Source organism: Leopardus geoffroyi, chromosome A1, assembly GCF_018350155.1.
Source record: "Leopardus geoffroyi isolate Oge1 chromosome A1, O.geoffroyi_Oge1_pat1.0, whole genome shotgun sequence".
Taxonomy (NCBI): Eukaryota; Metazoa; Chordata; class Mammalia; order Carnivora; family Felidae; genus Leopardus; species Leopardus geoffroyi.
In genome coordinates this window covers 109,634,450-109,647,743 of record NC_059326.1, presented here as the reverse complement: position 1 = coordinate 109,647,743, position 13,294 = coordinate 109,634,450, and the positions used below count along the sequence as shown (strand labels likewise).

At 36.6% G+C, this 13,294-nt stretch overlaps 1 protein-coding gene across 3 annotated transcripts in view; it reads left to right on the top strand.

Annotated features, from left to right (window-relative positions):
* Positions 1 to 13,294, top strand: part of AFF4 (AF4/FMR2 family member 4) — a 96,826-nt gene that overhangs the window by 25,950 nt on the left and 57,582 nt on the right. For all 3 annotated transcript variants that reach the window (XM_045488773.1, XM_045488763.1, XM_045488756.1), the window contains exons 2-4: positions 5,596 to 5,722; positions 8,637 to 9,431; positions 11,155 to 11,199. In XM_045488773.1, coding sequence (XP_045344729.1) covers positions 5,600 to 5,722; positions 8,637 to 9,431; positions 11,155 to 11,199 — 963 coding nt within the window. In that variant the 5' untranslated portion in view covers positions 5,596 to 5,599. The remainder of the gene's footprint in view (positions 1 to 5,595; positions 5,723 to 8,636; positions 9,432 to 11,154; positions 11,200 to 13,294) is intronic.

The window sequence follows — 13,294 nt, the reverse complement described above, 5'->3', positions numbered from 1 at the left end:
AGATTTGGATGATCAATTTGAACTTGGAAATATGAAGCGGGGTGGGGGGGGGCACATGTTAGACGTGAGAGAAATACTTTTTTTTTTATATTATATGAAATTTATTGTCAAATTAGTTTCCATACAACACCCAGTGCTCATCCCATCCCAAAAGATGCCCTCTTCAAAGCCCATCACCTTCCCTCCCCTCCATCCTGCCCCCCATCAACCCTCAGTTTATTCTCAGTTTTTAAGAGTTTCTTATGCTTTGGCTCTCTCTCCCACTCTAACCTCTTTTTTTTCTTTTTTTCCCTTCCCTCCCCCATGGGTTTCTGTTAAGTTTCTCAGGATCCACATAAGAGTGAAAACATAGGATATCTGTCTTTGAGAGAAATACTTTAATCTTTAGAGAAGAGACAGTTTGATAGTAAATTCCAAGGGTGAAAATGCTGGAAAGTACCCATAGTGCTGTCCTGTATAAACTTTATCACTCTTTTCCTTCTGTCTTTTATTTTAAAAAATTTCAGGGGCGCCTGGGTGGCTTAGTCTGTTAAGTGTCCAACCCTTAATTTCAAGTCAGGTCATGATCTCATGGTTTGTAAGATTGAGCCCCTCATCAGGCTTTGCACTGACAGCGTAGAGCTTGCTTGGGATTCTCTCTCTCTCAAAATAAACATTAAAGGAAATTTCAAACCTATATAATAAAGTATAACATATGTCTGTATTCCCTTGATCTAGATGTACCAGTTGTCAATATTTTTACTGTAATTGCCGATCCTGCTCTACTGTTCAGTTCTTGTCTGTTTTTCCCTCCTGCCCTCCCTCCCTCTTTGCTTCCACCCTCCCTGTGTGCATGCACGCTTGCATACACACATACACAAACTTTCTCTCACTCGTTCACTCTCTACACATGCTACATCTATATTTAGATGGGTGCTAAACCATTTTAGACTTGCAGACACGATGATGACATTTCACCCACATATGCTGTGTACGTCCTAAGAACCAAGGACATTCTCCTACATTACTAAATACAATATTCATAGTTCAAAAACTGAACATCGATAGGATTATCTGAAATACTGTTCATACTCAAATTTCCCAATAATGTCCTTCACAACCATTTTTCTCTCCCCAGAACTAGTGTCTGGGAAATGAAGAATCACATACAGCCTTTAGTTGTTGTGTCTCCTTGAATATAGAAGAATATAAAAGTAACCCCAGCCTCTTTTTGTGTTTCTTTTCATGATACTGACATCTTTGAAGAGTCCAGGCCAATTTTGCAGAATTGTTCTCAACTTAAGTTTTGTCTGCTTGTTCCTGATTAGATTCAGGTTAAATTTTTAGCAGAAAGAATACCTAGGTAGTGATATGTCTTTAGTGCCTCATTTAGTGCCGCACATGATGTTATTTTATCCCATTATTGATAATGTTAACTCTGATTACTTGATTAAGGGTATTGTTTACTTCTCTATATTAAAAATTTTTTTTCTAATTAATGGTCTATGGGGTGATACTGAATATTCTATTCCCCCCAATTTTTCCCCAGTGGTTTTAGCATCCACTGATGGTTGTTTTGTTTGTTTTTTTGAGAGAGAGCACACATGCGTGTGCAAGCGGGGGAGGAGCAGAAGGAGTGGGAGAGAGAAAATCTTAAGCAGGGCTCAATCCCACAACTGTGAGATCATAACCTGAGCCAAAATCAAGAGTGAGATGCACAACCTACTGAGCCACCCAGGTGCGCACCTATTGGTGATTTTGGTCTCAATTATTACTTCAGTGTTCACAAAAAAAGTGATTTTCTAATTCTTTTATTTCTTCTATATTGATTAGTTGACATTGTTCTATAAAGAAGGCATTTACTCCCTGCTTTATTTCTTGTTCTTTTATTTTTTGCTATTATTACTGTAGACTGAGGGATTCTTTTGTTGTTGTTGTTCGTTTGCTTATATTCCATTTTTGTCTTTATTTTGATGCTCATGTTTCTAAATCTGGCTGATGGGAGCACCTTCTGGCTGCTTCTCGTGCCCTTTTCTTATGTCCCCATCTGTTTTTGTGCATTTTCATGCTGTTAAAACAAGATATTTTAAGGTCTATTTGTACTTTATCTGCTGTAGCCTTGGAATGAGCTATTTCTCCAAGAAGTCTTGTTCCATTTTCGTAGGAAATGCTATTAGAAATCAGAATTTGGGTACTGAAGGTGCTTCTTTTTTCTGGGATGTCAGTGCTCACAGACACTTTCAGTGAACAGAGCTGGAGACACTCTCAATAGACAGACAGGCAGGCAGGCAGGCAGATAGATATAGATACAGATTTTTAAAATAAAAGCCTGTGTTCATTGTACTGCTACTAGTTCCTAGTCCTCAAAGGTTCTTTTTCTTTTTATTCATTTCTATATTTATAATCTCTCTTCTCTCATAGTAACATGCCTGGATCCCTAGAAGTCTTGGTATATTTACTCATTTGCTCAATCTTGAAACAATGAAATTGCTATACCATTATGGTATACCATAGAATGCTGTTTGAAATAAACATGTCAACTTAACATAAGTACTTGATAGGTACTTAAGAACAGTTTACCTTAAGCAATTAAAAAATTTAGAGAACTCTCCTTTCTACTTGCTATTATGCTTTTAAAAATTATTTTATCTGGTAGTCCCACAGATTTTGTTTTGATGTAGCAATTTGCTAATTTTAACAATCCTTTTTCATTCTGGTAGTTGCAAATCTCCTGAGGGATATGCTATATAATAGCTTGCCTGTGCAGCAGAGATATACTTCTAATTGACTTATATTTAAATTTCATGTTAATTTTAAGGGAGCTCAGATTACTGGAATTATTGTTTGTGGGAAACTTTATCTTAGGCAGAGGTATTGATGTTCAAAAACACAGGAACAAATGTGGAGCCAATAAATTAGATGTGAAAGTAAGGCTGATCAGAAAAAAATTTGAGGGAATCTGGGTGGCTCAGTCACTTAAGCGTCTGACTCTTGGTTTTGGTTCAGGTCATGATCTTGCGGTTTGTGTGTTCGAGCCCTACGTTGGACTCTGAGCTGACATCATGGAGCCTGCTAGCAATTCTCTCTCTCCCTCTCTCTTTCTGCCCCTTCCCCGCTTGCTCTCTCTGTCTCTCTCAAAATAAATAAACTTTAAAAAAAAGTTTAAAAAAATTAGAGAATAAGAGCTATAACTGGGATATTAGTTCTTATAAGCAATCATTTAATTTTGTTCTGCTTCTTGGCAGTCTTATTAAAAGGGAATATTCAGGGGCGCCTGGGTGGCTTGGTCGGTTAAGAGTCCGACTTCGGCTCAGGTCATGATCTCACGGTCCGTGAGTTCGAGCCCCGCATCGGGCTCTGTGCTGACAGCTCGGAACCTGGAACCTGTTTCAGATTCTGTGTCTCCCTCTCTCTCTGCCCTTCCCCTGTTCATGCTCTGTCTCTCTCTGTCTCAAAAATAAATAAACGTTAAAAAAAATTTTTTTTTTAAAAAGGGAATATTCAGTTGGATGACTTACATTGTTTAAGAAAACATTTTTGTATTGGATTATTGGAGGACTTTTATTGTGGGAATCATATCTATTTGTGTAATAAATGTACAAGTGTTTTTTGCATGATTATTTTAGCACTTTAATTAAATCATGGTTTAGGGAAGGCATTTCTTTTTTAAAAAAATATTTCAGGAATCGAATTCAGGAAGTGTAAGGAAATTAGTATTTAACACATTCCCTAGACTCTTAGGATACAGATCACTTCATATGCTGTAGCACCATATGAAGAGGTGTAAAGGTTTATAGCGTTCTCTCTGAAACCTGATTGTTAGTGATATACACTTATTAATTGGTTCAAGTGTACTGTAGAATAATATTATGTTCTTCGGTTTTGCTCTCTGAATACTGAAGTGTAGATGTTTTCTGGTATTTATTAAAGAAAGAATCAAATACTCTTTGTGGTTCTGTATGGTACTAAGTACCAGGGAGACCAAAGAAAGCACATATTACTTCAGTACCTCAGAATAGCTTATATTCTTGTCTAAGTTTATTAGAATATTGTACACATAGAAACACCTTAATACACATTTCGAGCATTTAGAATATTTTTTTGAACATTAATTTACTTTGATACTAAATTGTGCAAATCACAAAGTTTTATTTTTGAATGTTTACTTGCACTGTTCTGACCACTTATAAAAATCTTCAAGAATATATTGGTTTTGCTGTCCATTCTAATTTTACAATTATAATTTATTTCCCATCTTGATTTACTTCAATTTTCTGATTAGATTAGATTTATGAATTATAAGGCTAGAAAGGCTCTACACATACAATCTAGTTTTTCCCTTTGGTCTCTTCCAGGATTCCCCACTCCCTTTAAATAAAACCAGGATAGCTGATTTACTCTATCCCCAGGGAAGAATGTTGCAGAGTCTCTGGTAATACCTTGTCCCGGGGCTCAGCATCTTTTACGTTGTTAACCAAAAGTCCCTGCTGCTATAAATAACGACATTTAGTTAACTAAGCAAGCAAATGGCAAGAAACAAGGGAGAGGCAAATATCTCTGAAAGAGAACCTAAGAAACAACAAATAATGTGTACCCATTTACAAAATTTTAATTCATCTTCTTTGTTTTGTTCTTAGTGAAAATACAAAATGCTGTAATGTTTATAGAAATGACCCCCTCATTTTCCCCTCCACCCCAAAAGACTGACTCTTTTTCAGTACAATTTCGACTACTATTACTAACCCAAGTTATTTTTAGATTCTATTGCTGAAAGCCTCAGTTTTGCCATTTATTGAGGTATTTTTTTTTTAACATTTAATTATTTTTGAGAGACAGAGACAGAGCGTGAGCAGGGGAGGGGCAGAGAGAGAGGGAGACATAGAATCTGAAGCAGGCTCCAGGCTCTGAGCTGTCAGCACAGAGCCCGATGCGGGGCTCGAACTCACAAATTGTGAGATCATGACCTGAGTCGAAGTTGGACGCTTAACCAACTTAGCCACCCAGTGCCCCTGCCATTTATTGAGGTATTAATTGAAATATTAATGTATTTAGAGCAGAAATGTCGTTTTTTAGGGAATCTAGAGCAACAACAAAGCGAGGTCAAACTGCCATAAGGATGGACACCAAGGAAGCTGTGTTTGAGACAAAAAGGAATCAAGATAAGGAGATGCAAAATAGAGAAAAGCACTGGATACCTGGGGGAAGGGAGTGGTAGGTGGGAGTGGGTTGTGTGCCTCTAATGGCAAAGAATAGTTAGATTTCTGAAGAGGAAGCCATGAAAGGCTTATAGGAAATGCTAAGGATTTGGGTTTAAGTACTACCTTCCATAAGTTTTAGCTGACTTTTAGCTAGCTGAATTCTTTAAAAATTGATGCGGTTAAATGTTTCAATGGGATGGATCCTAATACTCTAGGCTAGTGTTTCCTGTCTCGATAGCTATGCAAGACACTTGGTATTAGTTGGTAAAACCATTACCAGTACCCAGCTTCAGCACTAATGCCTGTTATTACTTGGAACTTGAAAGGGAATCTCTGATTGAAGCTTTAAACTCACAAAGTGAGTACAGAACATTTAATTTTTCTTTTTGTAATACAAAGATTGTGTTTCTCTTCTTAGCAACATGAACCGTGAAGACCGAAATGTGCTGCGTATGAAAGAACGGGAAAGGCGGAATCAGGAAATTCAGCAGGGCGAAGACGCCTTCCCACCTAGCTCTCCTCTCTTTGCTGAGCCATACAAAGTTGTAAGTTGTCCTTTGAATGTTCCCCCCCCGCCGCCGCCAGTAGTGTGACAGTTTTCCTTGTGTTTAAAATTGAATTTTTATAGTAGCAAAGAGTTACTAGTATGTATACCATTTAACATTTTTTCCTTTCCTCTAAATCAGAATGTCATTTTTGGGGATAAACTTGTCATTGGAGTATAACATGCAGAAAGGTACACAAAACAAGTGTTTTAGCTGAAAGAATTTTCACAACATGAACACTCTTATATAATCAGTATCTAGATCAAGAAACAATATTGTTAGCATCCTAAAGTTGTCCTCAAACCCATACCTCCTTCCATCTCCCCTTTGCTATCTCATAGTCTTGAAAATGTGGTCTGGATTAACTCAAGCATTTATCTCTATATTCTTGGCTTTACCACTAATCCTGGGCAGGCATTTCACCTTTCTGAATTAAATTAATATTTTGTAAATGGGTACACGTCCTCTGCTGTTTCCTAGGTTCTTTGGGTGTAACATCAATCAAAGACACTTATTTCAGATATTCTTTGTGTCTGTCTTGTTTCTTGCCATTTGCTTACTTAGTTAAGTAAGTATCAATGACTATTAGTATGTGTGAATAAATGTGTTTTCACTATCAGTCTGGTTCCTTTTTCTGTTACCATATACTAAGTTATCTTTCTTTTTTATGTGGTTAATTACCAGATTCCAATTTACGTTAAAAGCATGTTGTCAGAGACGTTTAATAAATTGAACCAATTGCTATTTTTATAGCTATCATCGTACTTGATTTGGGATTGCATAAAACAGTACATATCACTTCTGATTGACTCTAACATAGCTGTAGTGGCCATAAATGTCTCTAATACTTGATTTGCCTTTGGCTTTCATTTGATCTAGCCTTACATTTTTAAAGGCTTAGGCTATGTATGGTGGCTGTAATAGTATATATTGTCACAGTAATGACCATTGTGGGTTTGCAGTATGAGATTGAGAGTGTATTAAACTCTTTTTTCTGATGAAATATAAATATAACACATAGTTTGACTTTGTTCTTAAAACATTTGGTGTTTGTAGAAGCCATTTATGAGATCTGTAGAAGCCATTTTTTTAGTTTTTAAGGTTATACTGACATCATTTATATGAGTGTGACACAAAACCTGGGGTTTGGAATTAGAGATTACAGACATTTTGGAAAAAACAAGAGATTGGTCCAGAATCTTCAAATCATACTACCATTTATTTTATAATTACAATGTAATGAATTGGATTTGATTCCTGATCTCGATGTTGTCTATATATTTGCCTTTCTTGTTTAATAGGGGTCAGACTGATTTTCACATAATCTAAAGTTATTATCAATTCATGCCAATCTCAAAATAAATAGTAGTGGTTGATTTCTTCTTTAATGTAATCAGTAAGCTTACTCTCATGCGTATGAACATGAATGAGTCCTAAAGCTTGTAGACATCTTGGACTTTATTATCTAAGAATGATTTTAGTATAATTTTAAGTGTTTATGTATTTATTTTGAGAGAGAGAGAGAGAGAGTGCGTGCACCTGCAAGCAGAGTAGGGACAGAGAAAGAGGGGGAGAGAGATAATCTCAAGCAGGCTCCACACAGCACAGAGCCTGAGGTGGGGCTCGATCTCCTGAACTGTGAGATCATGACTTGAGCTGAAATCAAGAGTCGGATGCTCAACTGACTAAGCCACTCAGGTGTCCCTCCAAGAATGATTTTCAAAACTTAAAGTGTGTACCATTGACTTCAAAACTTGTGTTTGTTGGTCAGAATTAATAGAATTAATATTTGAAACTTTATCAATGGCTTTTCCATTCTTAATTTTTTTGTTGACTTTTGTTAGTCACAGTAACAGAAGAAATTAAAATTTTTAAAAATGTCAGTTGGATATAACTCATTTCATTAAATTTTTGTTTCTCTTTCTAACTGTAACATTGAACTCTTAAGTAATATAATGTTTTCCTAGATTGCTAAAATAATGAGTGTTGGCTCAGCAGCTGACCTAGAACTGAATGACGTAAAGGCACATTACTTTTCAAAAGATTTTTACTACTATTCCAATATATTTATTGGTGAAATTTGGATTTTTTTCCCTTCTGGAATCTTTTCTACATATTTCTCAGTGTCCTTCATTTTTATTTATTTATTTATTTATTTATTTATTTTTATTTATTTTTATTTATTTTTTTTCAATATATGAAATTTATTGTCAAATTGGTTTCTATACAACACCCAGTGCTCATCCCAAAAGGTGCCCACCTCAATACCCATCAGCCACCCTTCCCTCCCTCCCACCCCCCATCAACCCTCAGTTTGTTCTCAGTTTTTAAGAGTCTGTTATGCTTTGGCTTCCTCCCACTCTAACTTCTTTTTTTTTTTTTTTTTTCCCCTTCCCCTCCCCCATGGGTTTCTGTTAAGTTTCTCAGGATCCACATAAGAGTGAAACCATATGGTATCTGTCTTTCTCTGTATGGCTTATTTCACTTAGCATCACACTCTCCACTTCCATCCACGTTGCTACAAAGGGCCGTATTTCATTCTTTCTCGTTGCCACGTAGTTCTCCATTGTGTATATAAACCACAATTTCTTTATCTGTTCATCAGTTGATGGACATTTATGCTCTTTCCATAATTTGGCTATTGTTGAGAGTGCTGCTATATCTCAATGTCCTTTAGAATATTTGTGTTTTAGCATGAATGTTTTTCACTTTGTGTTTTTTTTTTTTTTTTTTTTTTTGTCACTATAAAAATTATATGTTTGGAGTTTGCTTTTGAGATGTTAACCTTAAGATATGACATGAGGTTTCTCTTTGAAAAATCCCTTTGCACTTGAAGTTTGGAAAGTCCGTTTAGAAGCATCTTTTATTTCTGGTCATGCTAATTATATAATTTTATTTTGCAATTTTTTTGTAGACTAGCAAAGAAGATAAGCTATCAAGTCGTATTCAGAGTATGCTTGGAAATTACGATGAAATGAAGGATTTCATAGGAGACAGATCTATACCAAAGCTTGTTGCAATTCCCAAGCCTACAGGACCACCAACAGCAGATGAAAAATCGAATCCTAATTTCTTCGAACAGAGACATGGGACCTCTCATCAGAGTAGCAAATGGACTCCAGTAGGACCTGCTCCCAGTACTTCTCAGTCTCAGAAACGGTCCTCCGGCTTGCAGAGTGGACACAGTAGCCAGCGGACCAGTGCAGGTGGCAGTGGTGGCACTAATAGTAGTGGCCAGAGGCACGACCGTGACTCATACAGCAGTAGTGGGAGCAGCAGTCGGAAAAAAAGCCAGCATGGATCGGAACACTCCAAATCACGCTCTTCCAGCCCTGGAAAACCCCAGGCTGTTTCTTCATTAAGCTCCAGTCATTCCAGATCTCATGGGAATGATCACCATAGCAAGGAACATCAGCGTTCCAAATCACCTCGGGACCCTGATGCAAACTGGGATTCTCCTTCCCGTGTACCTTTTTCAAGTGGGCAACATTCGAATCAGTCTTTCCCACCTTCATTGATGTCAAAGTCCAGTTCAATGTTACAGAAACCCACTGCCTATGTGCGGCCCATGGATGGACAGGAGTCCATGGAACCAAAGCTGTCCTCTGAGCACTACAGTAGCCAATCCCATGGCAACAGCATGACCGAACTGAAGCCCAGTAGCAAAGCACATCTTACCAAGCTGAAAATACCTTCGCAACCATTGGATGTAAGTCACACATTTAAAACTTCTATTTATTTTTTAAGTGTTTATTTGAGAGAGGGAGCAAGTGAGGGAGAGAGAATCCCAAGCAGGGTCCATGCTGTTAGCCCAGAGCCCGTTGCAGGGCTTGATCCCATGAACCGTGAGATCATGACCTGAGCTGAAATCAAGAATCAGATACTGAACTGACTGAATCACCCAGGCGCCCCTAGAGCTTTTACTGTTACAACTCTGTGAAGCAGTTTGTCTCTCTGTTGTTGTTGGGTTTTTTTTTTTAATGTTTATTTATTTTGAGAGAGAGAGAGTATGAGCGGGAGAGGAACAGAGAGAGAGAGAGAGAGAGAGAGAATGCCAAGCAGACGTTGCGCTGTTAGCACAGAGCCCAATGTGGGGTCAGTCTCAGGAACAATGAGATTGTGACCTGAGCCAAAATCAAGAATTAGACACTTAACTGACTGAACCACCCAGGTGCCCCTCTCTCTTTTAATGAGAAGGTGTATATAAGTTTAAAAAAAGGCTTGTCATTGACTCTAAAGTGGATCCACAGACCTGTTAACTTCCCCTCTTGGGCAGTAGAGAAAATGCCATTCACTATTTTGAAATATTCAAATAACAGTTACAGAATAAAAGCACGATCTATGAGATCAATACCTTAGATTTCCTCCTTTTGATTGTATGAAATAATACATATTGTGTTTAAAAAAATTAACTTGTTTTCTCATTGTGATGAATGAGATGTGGGCAGTGGTTCATCGTAGGGAATGTTAAGATTTTTGAGGATCCATCCAGTTGGTAATGTTGTGTGGTTTGGTTTCCATGATCTTTTCTCTGGTTAAAGTTAAAGGTTTGAGGCAGCTGCTCTAAATTCATAGTGGTGGTTTGAAATTTACAGCATTATAACTGTATACCAAGCATCAGAATAACCAAAGAAATTGAGCATTCATTGTGAAATAGAAGTTTTATCTTTTAATGTAAATTTTAAAATAAAATTTTCAAAAGTAGTGTCAGTAACTGAAAGTCATAGTTTATAGCTTAAAACGTGGTTGAAGGGATCAAGGATAGGTAAGGTGCCATTTTGAGAACATTGAAACATTTTTCCTATGGACTTGGGAAACTGTTGTTCATGGCATGTGTCATCTAATCACTCCTTGCAAGAGAACAGTGAAGTGGTTGTTCTTTCTTCAGATGACATGATCCTTGGAAGTGGATTTGAGTTCACACTCTAGCTCTCTAATTCCTGATTGTGCTTTAGAATAAACAACTTTTCCATAATTTATGAAAAGCTATATAAAATGTCCATTCTGTTCCAGACAAGTATTCTTTCAATAATACTGGTTTTATTTTGTTTGAAATGATACATTTCAGTATCTTGGAATATTTTGTATATAAATAAACTTTAAATTTTTGATAAGTTTCTCACCTGAAAAATAACATTTAAAAATTTATTTCTAATCTAAGAAAGATAGGACTTTTTAAAACTTCTGAAAAATTCAAAGTTCTTTACATCCTGTACAGTTGATGATTAAAATTTTTTAGAGCTTGAAAAATTGACATTAAAGGAACTTTGTCCAAAGGTTCTAATTAGTGTGGTGATTTAGAATAGTGGGATCAATAAATATGTCTTTAAATTTAATTCACTTTCTAGCAATATTGTTAAATCTGTACAAAAATGATACAAATCTAATAATAAATGACTCCAAATTTAATGTGTGTTTCTTTTCTTCTTAAGGCATCTGCTTCTGGTGATGTGAGCTGTGTGGATGAAATTCTTAAAGTAAGTTGTTGATTTTTTTTTTTTTATAGTTTCAGTCTTTTTTATTTATGATGCTCTGCTATCTTTTTCTCTCTTCTCCCCAATATTTCTCAAAGGATGTGAAGCAGGAAATTGCTTACATGCGTAACCTCATTATGTCCTTAAAAAGTAGTTGACTCTATTTTGCTTATTTTCATACTTAGTTTCTGAATCATTTGGTTTGTTTACTGTCTGCCCTCAAAGAACTGGTTTTGTTTGTTTTTCATTTTTAAGTAAAGCAAATTCCAGGTTTAATACTTTGCCTTGAAAAGAGGAAGAAAGCAAATATAATTGCACTTTCTAAGGCTGATCAGTTAATTTAAGTGCTAAAAAACTCAGTAATTACCAGTCAAAACATTTCATTGAAAATACTTGCTTTGTAATTCTTCTGTACATACTGGTCAAATCCTACAATGAAAGACCTCTGAATATTGCTCATTTTGAGTGTTGAGTGGAATATGTTTAAAAGTGACACGTGACCAAAATGTGTATTCCTCTTTTGGGAAAAGAAAAAGTTGTCTGTCGGAAAAAGAGAAAGTCCAGGAAATTAATGAGTGACAGTGACTGCTTTTGGCTCAATAGAGAAAAACTGTTAAGTTACATATTACTTGTACTTTTTGCATAAGCTCCTGAGTTTTTGTGTCTATACGTGCATTTCACTGTGGATACTTCTGAAAGACTACTTGCTTTGCTGCCTCCACTTTATTCTCTCCTTCCTTTCTTCAGCCTACTGCAGTCTTTGATATACTTCTATCATTCTGCTGCACCTGTTTGTCTAAGGTCATTATCTTCCCCTTCACTGGGGCTTTCATTTGAGTTCTCTGATGTTTCTGCTGTTTTAAAGAATTTTTATTTTTTACTTCTGGAAACCTGATTCTTCCTTCCCTTGACTGTTACTATGCTTCACTGTTTTTATTTCCTTCCACCCTTGTCTCATTCTCTGCCTTTTGGAAACCTTTGTGTCTTCTCTTATTTTTTAAATTAAAAATTAAAAATTTTTTTTATTTTAGAGAGAGAGTGGGAAAGGGGGTCTGGAGAGGAGGGAGGGAGGGAGGGAGAGAGGGAAAGAGAGAGAGAGAGAGAGAGAGAGAGAATGAATCCTTAGCATGGAGCCTGACATGGGGCTCGATTCCACAACCCTGGGATCATGACGTGAGCCAAAATCAAGACTTGGATGCTCAACCGACTGAGTCACCCGGGTGCCCTTTTTATCTTTTAAATATGGGTCCTTTTTTCTAACTTCTCCTTTTCTTTTTGCTCTGTCTTAATTTTCCTTTATTGTTAATGGCTTCAACTATTAGCAGTTCAGTCTTTATCTCCTGCTTAGCCTCCCTTGGGTTGTGGTTTATGTCTCTTCCTTGCCTCGTAGCTGTGTGTCCATTTGCGTTTCTCCCTGTTTTTTTTTAGATTCATCATGTCTAAAGGCAGATTTATTAGACTTCCTTCTATTAGTGGTACTACCATTCTCATGTGCTTATAAGTGTAAAATCTTCATTTTCTCTCATTTTCTGTTCAATCACAAAACTACATGTACGCTTTGAATACTCCTTGGAAATACCATTCCTTTATTTCCATTTCTGCCACCTTGAGCTTCAAAAATTGCAATATACAGTCCTTGCTTTGCCTTTCTGCCTTGAGTCTCCCTTCTCCTCTGTCATCTATATTGCTACCAGATTCTCTCTTTAATCCATTGTCTTCATAAGTTAATTTCCTTTTTAGAAGTTTTCAGTGAGTCTCTAAGCCCCATAGGAAGAATAGTGTCCAGCTTCAACATTCTAGACCTTCTATAGGCCGGTTCTAACCTCTTTCGCTATTGATTCACCACTTTTGCCAAATTGTTTTCACTAAGGCATGTACTTACTTGCTTTTTTACCTTTTTAAAGTAAACTTGCATGAAATATGTTTCTCCTTAGTCTTCAGTCATATATAGATTCTATTTTTTTCTTAGAATCCCAGTGAAATCCTTCTTTCCCCTATGTCAGACCATCAGATCACAAAAATAAGTCTTTCCTTTGAATCTCACATAGTGTGCATTTTTCAGTTGCCATGTATATAAAAAGTTTAACAGCATTTATCT